The 15792-nt window shown below is 42.7% G+C and overlaps 1 protein-coding gene across 2 annotated transcripts in view; it reads right to left on the bottom strand.

Annotated features, from left to right (window-relative positions):
• Window positions 1-15792, bottom strand: part of LOC134543341 (microsomal triacylglycerol transfer protein) — a 46129-nt gene that overhangs the window by 17083 nt on the left and 13254 nt on the right. For both annotated transcript variants that reach the window (XM_063388303.1, XM_063388302.1), the window contains 2 exons: window positions 6741-6928; window positions 3283-3486 (listed from right to left, as the gene is read on the bottom strand). In XM_063388303.1, the coding sequence (XP_063244373.1) occupies window positions 3283-3486; window positions 6741-6928 (392 nt within the window). The remainder of the gene's footprint in view (window positions 1-3282; window positions 3487-6740; window positions 6929-15792) is intronic.

Below are 15792 nucleotides of genomic sequence, written 5' to 3' on the forward strand. Positions count from 1 at the left end.
CTGAACTAAAGGCACGATGCACCGCGCGCCCTGAGGCCTGTCTTCGTCGCCGAAGGCCGTCATGTGCTGACACGCGCCCGGGCTGGATCCACCACGTGCGGAGACTCGTCAGCGCCCTGCTTGCGTCAGCACCACGGGCGAAGGTGAACTGGCCGGAGCTGATTCTCTCTCTCACTTCCCCACCCCCCAAACCCACAAGCTGACGCAGTTGAATGACGCAGTCAAGTCTCGCAGTTTGTATCCACGCGCCTGAAGCCAATCAACTTATTCAGAACCTAGCCACACCTTACACCCCTGTTCGTTTCAGTCACGTAGAATTCCGGGTGTAGTTAACATTCACAACCACCGGCAATAGTCTGAAAGCCTTACAAAAAAAATATGTTTATGCTTAAACCTGACATTTCAGTATCCTTCCACCACGTGTCTTAATAACATTGCCAAAGGTCTACAGAATTAAATTCCTGCTACAGGTTTGGATAAATAAATTCCTGCTACAGGTTTGAAGAAATAAATTCCTGTTACGGGGTTGGAGAAATAAATTTTCTGCTACAGGTTTGGATAAATAAATTCCTGCTACGGGTTTGGAGACTTGAATTCCTGCTACGGGTTTGGAGACTTGAAATCCTGCTACGGGTTTGGAGACTTGAAATCCTGCTACGGGCTTGAAGAATTGAAAGCTTGCCACGGACTTGGAGACTTTAATGCTTGACACCAAACAAGGTGAAAAACTTTAACGAACCAATTTTGGTGGCTAACAGTTTATTGCCACTCCTGTTTAAATAACACGCTAAGTTATCGTAATCACACGGGCTGCTAACTTAACTAAGTCAAAGTATCAAGGACTCAATCAGAGACGGACTCGTACAAGGAACACATTGCATGAAAATCGCGGAAGGATTCTGCCGTCGCCTGAAGTTAAAAACCATTCAAGCATTTCCATGGGTGTGATTTCGGGAAGCCGTGGATAACCAGGATGCCTAGGCCAGGACTCGAACCCGGATCCCCTAGAAAGCGTGTCCACTGTCCTGTATCATCGCAGCGACCTCTCGAATGGTTTGAGCTGTTACTGGAAGAGGGGGAGAGGAAGTTAGCAGGCCAAGAGTATTAACTAACTAGCTGTGAGACGTCGTACAGTTGGAGCAGTCTCAGAGCGAGGCGGGCTAACAATAAGGTGTGCAACCTGAAGTAACCATGTACCTTTTCAGTAGTGGCATGTCTTTTTTTTTTTTTTTTTTTTTTGCGAAACAATCTGATCGCTAAGTTATGCCCGCACTAGAGATTGTTACTTTGTAATTGGCAGCCGTCTGCAAGAAAAGTCATTATCCTAATTTTGCCGCGGGCCATCCAGGACGCGTTTGTTTCAGCACTGGATGGCTAGGGCTAAGACATGTAGAAATGAGCCTGAAATAAACGCAGTCAACCACGAAACACAGACAATTCTAACAAATTTTAACACATATCTGGCCTAGAAATTTTTTTCACGAAAAGTACATGGCCCTACTTATTAAAATAAGAATATATTTCTTTATAACTATCAAGCTAAATTTCATCTAAATCATTTATGATAGTTAAGCGTAATTCTGCAGTAAATTAACACAAGCACACACACAAAAATGTTCAAAAATAGTTGTTTTGGGATCCGTATCACTTATTATTAACTAACCTGACCATAAACTCTATGTACAGACTGTTTTTACATTTTTACCGTAGTTTCCATTAGTTCAAAAAAAATTTTTTGAAGGGAAACTTCTTCACTACCTGTAAAGAGCGATGTCATCAGAACATAAAGGAATGCGTAAAGCTCAGAGGGGAACGCAAAGCGTAACGAACAGGGATGGGGTGCTCCACGGCAGAGGGGAAGTGGAAGTGGCTCAGTAGTTGGGCACTTGATGGCATGCTTTCATTATAGCACACTCGCTCAATCGCCTAGCTGCTCACTCGCATAACTACACGCTTTCTTACACAATCTCATGGCTGTATCTTTGAAGTGGCGGCCACGCACTACGAATGCGTGATGCCACGCACGGAACACAACTGCTGCGATCGAGAAGCAAGGTGCGGCTCCAGCGTGACTTCTCGGGAGGGGCTGGCAGTACGAAGGAAGGAAGGACGCGCAGTTGCAACACACGGCGTCGAACAAGACAGAGCCTGGTCACGGAATATTTTACAAATTCGTGGTCAAGTTCTAAACCTTAAAGTAGTTTCATTTAACTTTCGATGAAAGAAAAGTTTAAATACATAAAAGCCAGGGCGAAAATCTGCAGGATTCCCGAGGAGGGGGAAAAAAAGGGGGTAAAGGGAGCACCTCATTCTCATTTCACAGTTACGATTTTGCAAACTCCGTTGCCCCCCCCCCCCCCTTTTTTTCCATCCCCTGGGATCTACGCCAAATAATGTCAGTGTTTAAGTAAACATAAATGCAGAGTTGCTTGGCCTCTGGGTTGTAGCCGCGTCGAGGGCGAAGATATATCACCGACGTTTCGGTCGCCATCGTCATGACACTCGCCCTTCGACGCGGCTACAGCCCATAAGCCTGCGACCTCTATGGTGGCGGGGTCCAAACTGAAGACCCGGGGCTCGGGGCCGAGAATGGGGAGAGGGGAGAGGGGAGAGGGGAGAGGGGAGAGGGGAGAGGGGAGAGGGGAGAGGGGAGACGGGAGAGGGAAGAGGGAAGAGGGAAGAGGGGAGAATGGGGAGAATGGGGAGAGAGGGGAGAGAAGGGGGAGAAAGAGAGGAGAGGAGAGAGAGAGGGGAGAGGGAGGGGAGAGAGGGGAGAGAGGGGGAGAGGGGGGAGAAAGAGAGGAGAGAGAGAGGGGAGAGAGAGAAGAGAGAGGAGAGAGAGGGGAGAGAGGGAAGAGATTAGAACTGTCATAACTTAGAAAACTTGGAAAAATCCATGTAACTTAGAAACACACAACTTAGAAACACAACTTAGAAAGATCATAACTTAGAAACACACAACTTAGAAACACACAACTTAGAAACACACAACTTAGAAACACACAACTTAGAAACACACAACTTAGAAACACACAACGTAGAAACGTCGTAACGTAGAACTGCCGTAACTTAGAACTGCCGTAACTTAGAACTGCCGTAACTTAGAACTGCCGTAACTTAGAACTGCCGTAACATAGAACTGCCGTAACATAGAAACACGCAACTTAGAAACACGCAACGCAGAACCACACAACTTAGAAACGTCGTAACGTAGAAAGTCATAACTTATAAAATTCTAAGTTGTGTGTTTGTAAGTTATGACGGCACCCCGGGACAGCCCACCTGGAAGAGGCCGGCGACGCCCTTCTTGAGGTTGGCGAGCGAGGGCGGCTCGCCCTGCGCCAGGTACACGTGCTCCAGGCGGCCGCCGCGCCAGTGCGCGAGGAAGACCCCGCCGTCCAGGCCGTCCAGCGCCGAGGAGTGCGCCACGAAGCCCTCGGGCGCCGGCGCCTTGCGCGACTTGATGTGCAGCTGCGGCTCCGTCAGCTGCCGCCCATAAACACACTTGTTTTTTTTTTTGTTTTTTTTCCTAACCTAAGTTAAAACTATGTGTGTAAGCTTTGAATATATATACTGTATAGAAGTCGCCAGCCCAGGTTAAAATTTCTAATACGGTTTTGAGGTAGTTGGTTAATTCACCGCTGCAATCGCCACCATCTCTAGGGCATCGACTTGTGGTGGTCCCTAACGGACAAGTGTCGAACTCTTCAAACACCCCTTCCCCCTCATGTTGAACGACCTTGAGCTGCAGTGAATGATGGGTGGGGGGTGCGGGGAATGACAGCGGGCGACAGCGCTGCGCTCTAACGTGTAAATAACAACTAAGACGATACAGGGCGTTACGACAGCGCACTGCAGCGGTGAAGTTCCCCAGCTGCTCATCATACGCTTCTGAAAAACGTAGAGTAAATCCTATCCACTCGCGACTTCTATACAGTATATATATTCAAAGGTGTAAGGGAGGGGTCTAGGTAGGGAAGACTCTTAAGTTAGTCTCAGGGCAAGCCCTATACGCTCTAAACATGCGGGTTTTTAACCATGCTGAGAAGGTCACGTGCATCATGTGCTAGGAGGGGGATTGGCCAGCCATGGCAGACGTTTTCGCCATGACTAACTCCCCTCACTCTTAATTCTAGGCTAAAACTAGATAAGTTGGGCCCAGGTAAAACCTCCATAGACAGAGGGAAAACCCTGGGCACATACATGCTACACCCTCCGGGAAGCCTTTATTTCACAGACGAGACAGCCACGCCCGGAAGTTCCCCGAAGTTCATGCTCGCCTTTTTTTTTCTTTCCCCCGTTCTATCTCATTGTAAAAAACAGGCGTGGCATTAAATTTTGCGGTCGATCAGGATATAGGTTAGCTACATTATAAATACTTTAAAACATTGTGGATGGTTTGTTATATTAGATAAGTATAGCTAGGCCTACATTAAACATGCTGTAAAATCATTTTATGGTTGCTTAGCAAATAACTTTTTTAATATGTAGCTATCCAGGGCTAGGAAACCGTTTTACATGATTTCACAGTATCTTTAATGTAGCCATCCTAACCAAATCAAACGTCCACAATGTTTTAAAGTATTTATAATGTAGCTAACCTAACCTAATTGACCATTAGTTATCATGAGTTACAATGAACAAAAAAAACTAAACGAAGATGCACGATCGGAGGTTTGGCTCTCTCGTCTGTGAAAAGAAGAATTCCCTTCACCCTCCACGTCCGACATTTGCATTACGAAACTCACTGAGGACATTTTTTTTTATGTGATAACGTCTTATAAATAGGGAACCGGAAAAATTCGCGGATTCAATGACCTCTAGGATAGCCTCCATTATCCTCTGCACTTCTCAAGTAAACACGCGTGTTCATTGGTTACTAAACTGTGAGGCGTCTCCACTGGGTAGCTTGTGATTCGACGCTTCTTTGGTCGATAGTCTCTCGTTGGCCCAGAGAGCTCCAGTTAAACCGCGAGCCAATAGCAGAACCAGCAGAATTATACACATATTTGAATTTCAGCCTACCACGAAATGAATCCGCGAATTTTTCCGGTCTCTACTTATAAATCGATGAACGCCGGTTGCACACACGAAAAATTGTCACGTTCCGCCTGAGCCGAGCGTGCAAGAACCGGCCAACCACCGCGCGAGAAAATCATCTATTAATATCAAACAGGTTAAGGCGGTCTTTTCAACTAATTGTTCGTGATTATATGTAAACAAATTATTTAAATTAAATTTACAAAAAACTGTAAATAATATTTGAAAATTAAAAAGTATGCTATTTTTTATCAATGTTTTCTTGTGACGTTATCACCTAAAATTATCGTCCGTAAACCGACTTTACAGACAAACCCACCCCCTTTTTTTATTTATTAAAAATTATGGCGTGCCCACCGACAGTCGATAGACTTGGATGGTGGGCACAATAATTATACATGGACAATCATAAAGTTATCACCGCAAATATATGGACTCCCTCCTCGGCAGTGCCGTAGCAGGTAAGTACAACACATGGCCAACACACGAAGGAAGAGTACCACATATTGGCGGTGATAAACACACAAACACAACCACAGACACGACAAATACAACACTACAATAAACACATTATGGATATGTTATTTTTGTTGATACGTAATATTAGTTTATTAGTTACATATAATATTGTTAGTTTACTTAAAATTTAAGAAGGTCTCGTTGATTTTTATGGAAAAAATAAACTATCGTGCAAGTGTGATTACTCGCAAATGACTATTGTGTGACATCATATAATTACTTTGTTACATTGTTCCGACCTACGGCCGGCATTCTCACGTTCCCCTCCCACACATGAGCCCTAATAGATAGGGACACCTGTATTTCGCGAATACATTTCGTGTCAAGGTATTTCACAAAATACTGCAGCTTTTCTCCTACTGTGGTTATTGGCTGAGGTCGGTGAGAGGTGTCGTCCCGCTCTTGACGGGGCCAATGAGAATGTGGTCACCGTACTGCTGCACCCTCACAATTTGCCATGACTCTTAGGAAAAGCTACAGATATTTTGTGAAATACCTTGACACGAAATGTATTCGCGAAATACAGGTGTCCCTACTAATAGGGTAGGGTGGGAGAAGCATTCCAGTTCGCTTTTCATAAATATTCCAGAGCTTTTATTATTATTTTTTTGTTAAAAACAGAACTGTTAGGGATCGCTCCCGGTTGTTTGATTGGGAGGGAGGGTGTTAGAGCTTGTGCGATGACCAGCGGCTAGGGCCACCGTCCCAGCACAGATTATTCCGACCTCACGGCCGGCATTCTCACGTTCCCCTCCCACATATGCGCCCTAATAGGGTAGGGTGGGAGTAGCATTCCAGTTCGCTTTTTCATAAACATTCCAGAGATTTTATTTTTGTTTAAAAACAGAACTGTTAGGGACAGGGGCGCAACAACTGAATTTCCAAAAAAAAGGGGGGGGGGCAATATACCTTTTTATAAAGAATCATCGATCCCCCCTCCCCCCCCCCCTAATTGAAGCGAGGGGGGGTCCGGGTGTCTTCCCCCGGGAAAATTTGTATTTCAAGGTGGAAAATGGTGCTATTCGAGCAGTATTTTTTTAAATCTAAAAATTGATTACGCAGCACTTTCTTTGCCCCCGTTTGTCCCCACTTCAAGGTTTCAGAGGGTGGGGTGGAGTGGGGTGGGGGGAAATACCCTTGATGGTTAGGGATCGCTCCAGGAGGGTGTGCCCGGGACTGACCTCGAGGCGCAGCAACTTGTCCCCTGCGCCCTGCCACACGCAGCCCGCCGTCACCACGCCAGTCACCCGGAAGCCCACGTCCCTGCCGCCGCGGGCGTCGTTCAGCAGCACGGTGGTCTCCAGGCGGTAGGCGCGGCCCTCGCCCGCCTCCCACAGCTGGCCGCGTCCGGAGCCGCCGCCCGCCGCCGCTGCATGGGGGGGACACACGCACACACCTTTGAATATATATACTGTATAGAAGTCGCGAGTGGATAGGATTTACCCTACGTTTTTCAGGAGCGTATGATGAGCAGCTTGGGAACCTCACCGCTGCAGTGCGCTGTCCGTAACGCCCTGTATCGTCTTGGGTTGTTATTTACACGTTAGAGCGCAGCACTGTCGCCCGCTGTCATTCCCCGCACCCCCCATCAATCATTCACTGCAGCTCAAGGTCGTTCAACAGGAGGGGGAAGGGGTGTTTGAAGAGTTCGACACTTGTCCGCTAGGGACCACCACAAGTCGATGCCCTAGAGATGGTGGCGATTGCGGCGGTGAATTAACCAACTACCTCAAAACCGCATTAGAAATTTTTAACCTGGGCTGGCGACTTCTATACAGTATATTTATTCAAAGCACACACGCTAGGGCCGGGCGTCACGGCCTGTATCCTTGCGCGCTCGTCGCGCACCTCGGAATGTGACGGATAACGACAATCAATCTAATATAAGGTACGCGCACACTAGGGCGTCGCGGCAATGACGGACGGACGGACGGACGGACGGACGGTCGGTACGGACGGAAATTGTTTCGGGCGGTACAGTGTCGCCCGAGCCGCTGCAATGGACAGTGACGAAGAACTTGTAGTTGTTAGTACAATATAAATGGAAGTGGAAGAGAAACGTAAACGGCGAAGAAAGCGTAAATTCTGGATCCATAACATAAACATTCATGATGGAACCTATTTCTTCCCAGCAGTTATCTCGCCTAGTAATGTTAAAATATTGTGCATGCCGCATGTTATATAGCTCTTCATAATTTTCAACCAACATCATTAACTTTGAGACATCCATTTCGCACAATGTGTATAACAACTCAAATGGCGGTACCGGCCGCCCTGTCCTGTCCTGCATGTGCGACTGCTAAGAATTGCCGATGCCTCATCGGGACGGACGGTACGGCACGCACCGCACTGACTTTTAATTCCCTCTCGTGAACTTTCTGTCGGACGGCCGAAGCTACCGATCGTCCGTTCCCGGCCGTCCCGCCGTGGTGCGCGCACTTCTGTTACTCTACACGTTATACATTTTTGTATTTTTCTGTGACGGCCGTCTGTCCTTGCCGTGACGCCCTAGTGCGCGCGTACCTATAGGTGGAGACCCGGAAAATTCGCGGGTTCAATGACCTCCGAGGATAGACTCCAATATCCTCTACACACTCGGGCAAATGCCAACCGTTCATTGGCTGCTGACTTGTGAGTCGTTCTCGACTGGGTGGCCCTGTGATTCGACACTTCTATGAGTGAGGGTCTCTAATTGGCCCTCAGTCCTCCAGATTAACAGTGAACCAATGACAGAAGCAGCACTGAGGTATAATTATTTTTGAATTTTAGCATAGCACGAAATGAACCCGCGAATTTTCCGGGTCTCTAGTCTACACAACATTTTTATTAAATGTTCAATCTATTTCAATATTGTGCAAATGAAAATTATTTCATATACATATACATATAAATAAGCATCTGTTGCTAAAATTAAAAAAAAAACTTTCTGGCAAAAATACCAACGGCTTTTTTTTTACATAAAATTATGACTCAAAGATATCAGCATATTAAAAAAAAGATTTTTTCAAAGGGCATAAGTACAAAATTCAAAGTATCATCAAAATATACCCAGTGACGCTAACTTCGATTTACAAAAAAAGGAGAAAAAATTTCACGGTTTTTCGTTTGAAGCTAAACTTTATGAGTAACTCAGTAATTATAAGCATAGTTACTCGCGAGGTGCCTATTTATGAATACTTTTTCCACTTAACGTAGCTGTATTTCAAATGTTACTTATTTTGTGTTACTCTTTCACTATCTATTTTATACACTTCTCTATGGAGTAGGCTAATTAATATTTGTGCTTCATGATACGCCTATCTCCAAGGTATACATATCTCTTTGGCGTTACAGAATCAGTGAGTCAGTGATGAGCGAACTGTATGTAGGAATTAATTAAGGCAGGGAAGTAGTGAGGTCCAGACACCTCCCTTCCAGGTTTTTTTTTTTTTAAAAGAAGAAGCAAAGACAGAATAAGAAAATTACAACAACTTAGCTACATGAATTTACAGAGAAACTGTTTTTGAAGGATTATTGTAATTTTTAGTGGACTACAATAAATGTATTTTCTCCCCAATACAACCAGACATGCCTCATACTCATACATGAAAGCAGCAGTAGGAATTGTGTTTCCAAGACAAGTGGTCTATATTTAATGCCAGATATATATTATGTATTAATGCCTTGTTTTAACTAAATCATCAAATAATTGACTTATAAAACAAATTAAATCAATGTTCAGTTTTCTTTTCTCAAGTGAAATCGTTACTTCTATTTCGATGTGTGAACTTTGGAGTCCTACTAGTACATCAGATTTTAGTGTGACAAAAAAAACTTTAATAATTCAGTCATGAAGAAAACTTACACACAAAAAAGATATAGTGGTTACAATTTACCCCCTCCTTCACAATATCCTTGGTACGGCTATTTCTACCCGGCGATAGGTGTGCAGAACTTCAGGAAAAACAACGCGATTTTAAAACTACTGAATATATCCGAGTGGAGTGTTTGCGAAGAGCATTTAAGAATTCACCGAGCGCCGAAAGTAGTTTTGTCTCCGGATTAAGTTTTAAAACTGTATTTTTAGAAGGATTAAAAATGGCTAAAAGGCATGTTTTCAGAGTAATATTTTTTAAGCATAAAACAACCGGTACAAATTCTTGAAAGCACTTAAAGGGACTTGCATTACACCTTTATCTTCATTTCTCCGCCATGTAATGTTACGGTCACCGCTCAAATTTCATAGTTGTGTCTACGCACAACAAGAAGACTGCGCTAGAGGCGACACCGCGCTAGAAGCACCAGCGAGCGTCGCACTTATCATCCCGCCTCACCCCTGAGAAGGCGGGCCCCTTGAGTACTTAAATCCGTGTTGAAACTTTTCTTTCACAAAAAATTGCATGAAACCAGTAAGGTAGAGTATTACGAAGGCAGAGTTTTTGAAACCACCAATTTGTTAGTTATTCCAAGGCCAATCCCTGACTTATTTAACGTCGTGTTTTCCAGCTTCATCTTTACTTTGTACGACAGCCCGTATTGTTAAGTCTTCGTGGAACCGCCCCTGTAGGACCATTCTTCAGGACACGTTCTGCTCGCTGACCTTCTAGCGCTACAAGGGACAATGTTCAGGGAAGATCAACGAAGCGGCAAAGCCGTGGACATCCCTGGCGGAGATGCACGACTTACTATACGATGGAAATCTTAATTTGGTAACCAAAACTTTGGACTGGATAATAATAGAAAGTCGACGACGCATTGCTTGGCGTTCGGCGAGCAACAGCAGGGTGCGTGTATTTATGTACGCGCGTTAGAAGTTATGCTTACTTGGCGTAATAAAAAAAACCTTTTAATATTGCGTGCAAAAAATTAATAGTAATAAAATAATAAAGACTAGAGTGATATTATACTTAGGTTGGTAAAGAATAAATTCAAACAATTGAAAAAAATTACTCGGTTTTCAATATTAAAATAAGTACGTGTATAAAATTTACTATTTAATTTATTATTATTTAGTATTTAATTTAGTATTATTTAATAAATAATAATGTAATAACTTCTAATTTACAATGCAAATAAATTATACATACAGGTACATAACCTCACTTATATAAATAAACTCGAAAAAGTTTAAAAACATAATTTTTATTACCAATATTCACGAAAAAATTAAAAAATATTATATTGGCCAGTATTCAATATCAATTACTGAAGTATAAAATTAAAAGCGCATATATAATTTTTATTTGTATGTAGCCTTCTTGTCATCCTGTGTAAATTTCATTGCAAGGTGCGCGCGGATCGTAAAAATTAGCTCTCGTCATTTTTCATGAAGCGCCTAAAGAAGTATAGCTTCAAAAGCTCCCGGTCCGGAAATCCTGATCTCAGTTTCCTAAAGTTTCCAAAGACACTCCCGGTTCCTTACGTGTAACCGCCTCCAATGACCTTGCAGTAGTGCAGACATTAACCACAAGTAAAACAAACAAGAGTGAATGCTGAGGAATGGCCTAGGAACCTATTACTGCAGCTGCAAAACAAATTGTACACTGGTGAATGAACTGATCACTGTCAATGAAACGGTTCTTTACGTGTTCCTGAAAGTGGCGGATACAGAACTTTTTTTCTCAGGAGAAAAGGGGGGGGGGGGGGGGGGTTATAGTTGCAGGTGATAAAAATGTCACCTTGCATCACCTAGATAGGCTTTCGAGTGAGATGGGCCAAATATTAAATGAACAGATTCTCTCTCTCTCTCTCTTTTTTTTTTTTTTTAGAGCCGCAACATGTAGTTTCTCTTGTATCTACATGGGATTCCAAGACGATAAAACACGGACACACAAGTCATGCAGACAATGATGCGAAGTTCTAACACACGTATCAGTTGTGGAAATGTTTTCGCTCAAACTGCATGGCCCTTGCCTATAATGAACACGAATGCTGAACAAATTATGCCTCGTACGTTGGGTGTTGGGTGACGCCAATCGCAAGTGTCCAAGTGTCCTCCCCGGGCGAAGGAAGCAGGGATCAGACCACGTGACCAGGGAGGACTCGGCGGAGTGCGGGCAGCCGGAGCGCAACAATGAAGTCAGGTCGCGGGTTCGAAGGGAAGGCGGTCAACGGTACTCGGCGCGCCCCGCTATCCGCTTCCGCGGCGGCCCCGTGGCGTCGCTTCCAGCGACCTTCGAGCCACAGGGCAGTCGCTCAACGGAGCATTCCCTGGGCTCATGGCCCCCCACGTTCGATTACGGCCTCTGGACCCAGGATCGAAGACGCCCTCCCCTCCTCATAATTTTACAGTCACGTGCTACATCATAATTGCATGGTTATTTCTTACCTACACTCTTTTCAGAATGTTATTTTAACCTGAAAATACACAGGGTAAAATTAAAGTTACTATTTTATAAGTCCAAACTAAGCTTCATTTATAAAATTATTTGACTTTAAAATAACCACAGCGAGTATGTATGTTTAATTTCGCACACTGAGATAAAAATAAACGGGCCTGGACCCAGGGGTCCACCCAGCCCCACCCTTGCGGGGGCCATGCCTGGGCTACCACCACAGCTGCTGCGGCTCCAGATGCCATGCCAGGCTGGGGCATCGAAACGCGCGGAGTTCCCCATTAAAGCTGGCTTTTTGATGGTTTCGTGCTGAAGGATAGTCGGGCCGCTAATTTTTATTTTCCGACGTCTCAGCCCCGTGGCACGAGCCTATGAGGCTTTACGTATATAGAGAGTGAGGGAGTTTTATCATCTTGTATTTGCCAGCCGACACCGCAGAATACTCGGCCGTGAAAATGGAATGTCGCGTTCCTTTGACGCACGCGTAACCGGTCGTCCTATTTGGCAGGGGTGTGGCCGCGGGAACGGCCTCTGCGTGCTGATTGGTCGCTCCCCGCCGGGGAAGAGCTAGCACTGGCCCGGGCCGCCTCGCTCCCAGGGGAATTTTGTTTTTCTCTCTCTCTTCTTTGTTGGCCTACGGCGTTAACCAGCAGTCATGGTTCAAAGCAGCGTTAACTACTATATTATAATAAGGTATCTACATGAAGGATAACGGTACGGAGGCCTAGTCTTCTCGGCAGAGGCCTATCTACCACAGGATTTGAAGGCCATGGATGAGAATTACGTGGCACCTCATTTCATGTCATATCCCGCTACCCCCCATTCACCACATCGCAATCGGGCTGTACTCTCTTTTCGTCTTCGCACAGACAATCATAATAGTTCACCAGCCCATCTTTAAAAACTGGGGATTGTTGACACAACTTGTTTGTGCTTGTTGGAGAACCTAATGGCGACATGAAACATATACTACTCGAATGTATGTACTCAGTACGTAGGTAGACAACAGATGTTACAAGAATTGATGAAATTAGGATTGTCGTTCCCCTTGTCGTACCTTCCGATGTTATACGAACACACACACACGAAGTACGCAAGATATTAGTAGATTTCATCATACATAATAATATTCTGATACAACCCATGTTTAGTAAATATTCCGTGGTGGCCGGTTACTAATCCCATCCTAATACTCCCAGGGGGGATGACTGGCGGATTCGCGTTCCGCCGCATTGCTATAGCCAGGCGCACCATTTCTGGCGGCGCGCGCATTTCGTTGTTCGCGACGAACACGGTGCATTGTCAGCAAAATTTTCACCTCAAATTTATGAAGAACGCTGGTTCCCCCCCCCCCCCCCCCCCCCCCACACACATACACACACAATTTTTATCTGTTGAGTTTCATCGTTGGGTTATTCTGTTTGCCGTTGTGCACCGTAAATTTTATTTGTGAATGGAACAGAAATATTCATATAAACTTAAGATATTTGTTAATTTGTACATTTACATTTAAATTACTGCATCACTACAAAATAATGTTTCCATTTTTTATGTTTTGTGATGCCACAGTACCTCCAATATTTAAAAGTTATATGTAAACCATTGTTTGAATAGCTTTCCAGTATTAACTGCGCATAATAAGCACGGTAAAACTAAAGAAAGCCAATTTTTTTTTTAATATTTGATCGAATATCTTTTCCATGGTTAAAAAAAAATTGCCGAATGTACACCTCAATTGAAGTATAATATAATTAGCCAAATTTATGTAAGACATACTCAGTTATAACTCGATAAACCGTATTTCAGATGTGCAAAAATAACCGAAGCTATGTGGTGTACAAAGTTATAATATATTTCTTTTAGTATTGCAAACTATTCCTTGTCAACTGTTTTCCAATATAATATTTTGTAAAAGTACTGAAAAATCAATTCTGTGAGTTGTCCAAAGTATTTGTCGTCTTTATTTGCTGTTCTTGTTGCTAGTGTCCCATCGTTGTTAGGCCACTGTGTCCGTCTCTGCTGAAATAATGTTTTTTACCAATTCTTTCTACGTCATTTTCTATCTATTAATTTAATGTTTTGATGTTCCCTGAGTTTCGCTTGTTTTCTGTATAAATATACATCTTACATATATATCTTTCTTGTCTATTGAGGTTTCTTATGACATACTTTATAATCATCAATGGTGTATGTCCTAAATTATATATATATATAATCAATCTCCCCAATTGCAAGAACCATTAAAAAATTAAAGTATTATTTTGGCATACGTTTGCAAAAAAAATGTATTTAAAATAAAATTATATATTATTTCGTAATAATCTCAATATCAAGTGTAGTAAGTATGGAGAATTTAATTTCATAACGAAATTATTTTATCCGTTTAAGATGTTGAACTGAAGGAAAGGTTCTAACATAATAATTTAAAACAACAAAATTGTAAGAAAAATGAAATCTCTTGTTGCAGGATATTTTTTTTTACAACATATATTTTTTGGACGAAAATAAACACACACAACCATTAAATGAACTTTTGATACTGTAACAGTTAAATCACCATACATGTTTTATACTATTACACATAGAAATATTACGCATCCGAAATAATAACACCGAATTCCAATTTTTGTTACAATTAAAATTACAAATAATTAAATAGCGATGTCACTGCGATGTGCACAAATATTAAATAAAAACTTTCTGTAGTTGTGTACTCAAAGAAGTTCATGTTTAATAATCCCGATGATAAATTAAGTTTGAGGGTTTCATTATATGAAATAAATCATTTATGCTCCTGCTTAACCCTGGAGTACTGTAAGTTCCAATAAAATATAGTTGTATTCAAATAATGTGAATAAGTAAGCAAATCTCAAAAAACTAGTGTCATCTAAATTCTTAGACTTCAGAAACTGATCGATTAAGGTCAGTACTATCATTACCTAAAATTCCGGCAATGTCAGTATGAAATTTATCTTTTAATTTAACATCTCCAACACTATCATTGATTTAGTACTTAATTTAAGATTTTGAAAATGCCTATTTGCAAACAGTTGTTTGAATAGCTTTCCAGTATTAGCTGCGCATATTAAGCACGGTAAAACAAAAAAAAAAAAAAAAAAAAAAAGAAGCCAAAAGTGAAATAACAAGGTTAACTTTTCTGTGGTTTTAAAACCAAATAAATAAAATGTTATACAATAAATTCATGCTTGTAATCTTGTAAGCACACACATATTTTAAGTAAACACACTTTTAATATATAACATTTATTTCAAAATAACTTTACCATCGACATATATATTTAATAGTCTATAGTTCTATATAATTATTGTACAGCGGGACTGTCAGTTTTTTTTGCAGAAAATCAACTAAAAAATTGCCAGACTAGTTATACAAATTAAATTTCACTTTTATGAAATTACATAATTCTTGCTGAACGAACAACATAAGAATACACAAATTTGTTCGTTACCGAGGTTAGATGTTACTACACGTACTGCACGTGTTATTGACACACGAAACTACAGTAAACTCGTGGAATAACGTCTTGTCAGTGTTAAGAAGACTGCAGATCGTCGCTCTACCACTCTGGTTCTGGGGTAGAGCGCCTGCCTTGTGACTTGTAGGACCCGGGTTCGCGCCCCGGCTCCTCCAAGGCGGATTGCCCAGAGAGAATGGAGGCATTTTCTCTGGTAGGAATACAATCCCTTGTAACAAGTCAGGCTACCAAAGAAACGGTGGGTGGAACAGAAAAAAACCTTCCAGGTGGCTTCCAAATGGGGAGCCCGTTTCTTTTCTTAGGGCTCCCCATGCGGTAGCCATTCCGGGGGTTTCTCCGGGGGAACGGAGTTTTGCAAAAATATATTCTAGCCTATCGCGAAATTTCTCCGTGAATTTTCCCGGTTCCTACTTATGATACTTA

The sequence above is a fragment of the Bacillus rossius genome, assembly GCF_032445375.1.
Source record: "Bacillus rossius redtenbacheri isolate Brsri chromosome 9 unlocalized genomic scaffold, Brsri_v3 Brsri_v3_scf9_2, whole genome shotgun sequence".
NCBI lineage: Eukaryota > Metazoa > Arthropoda > Insecta > Phasmatodea > Bacillidae > Bacillus > Bacillus rossius.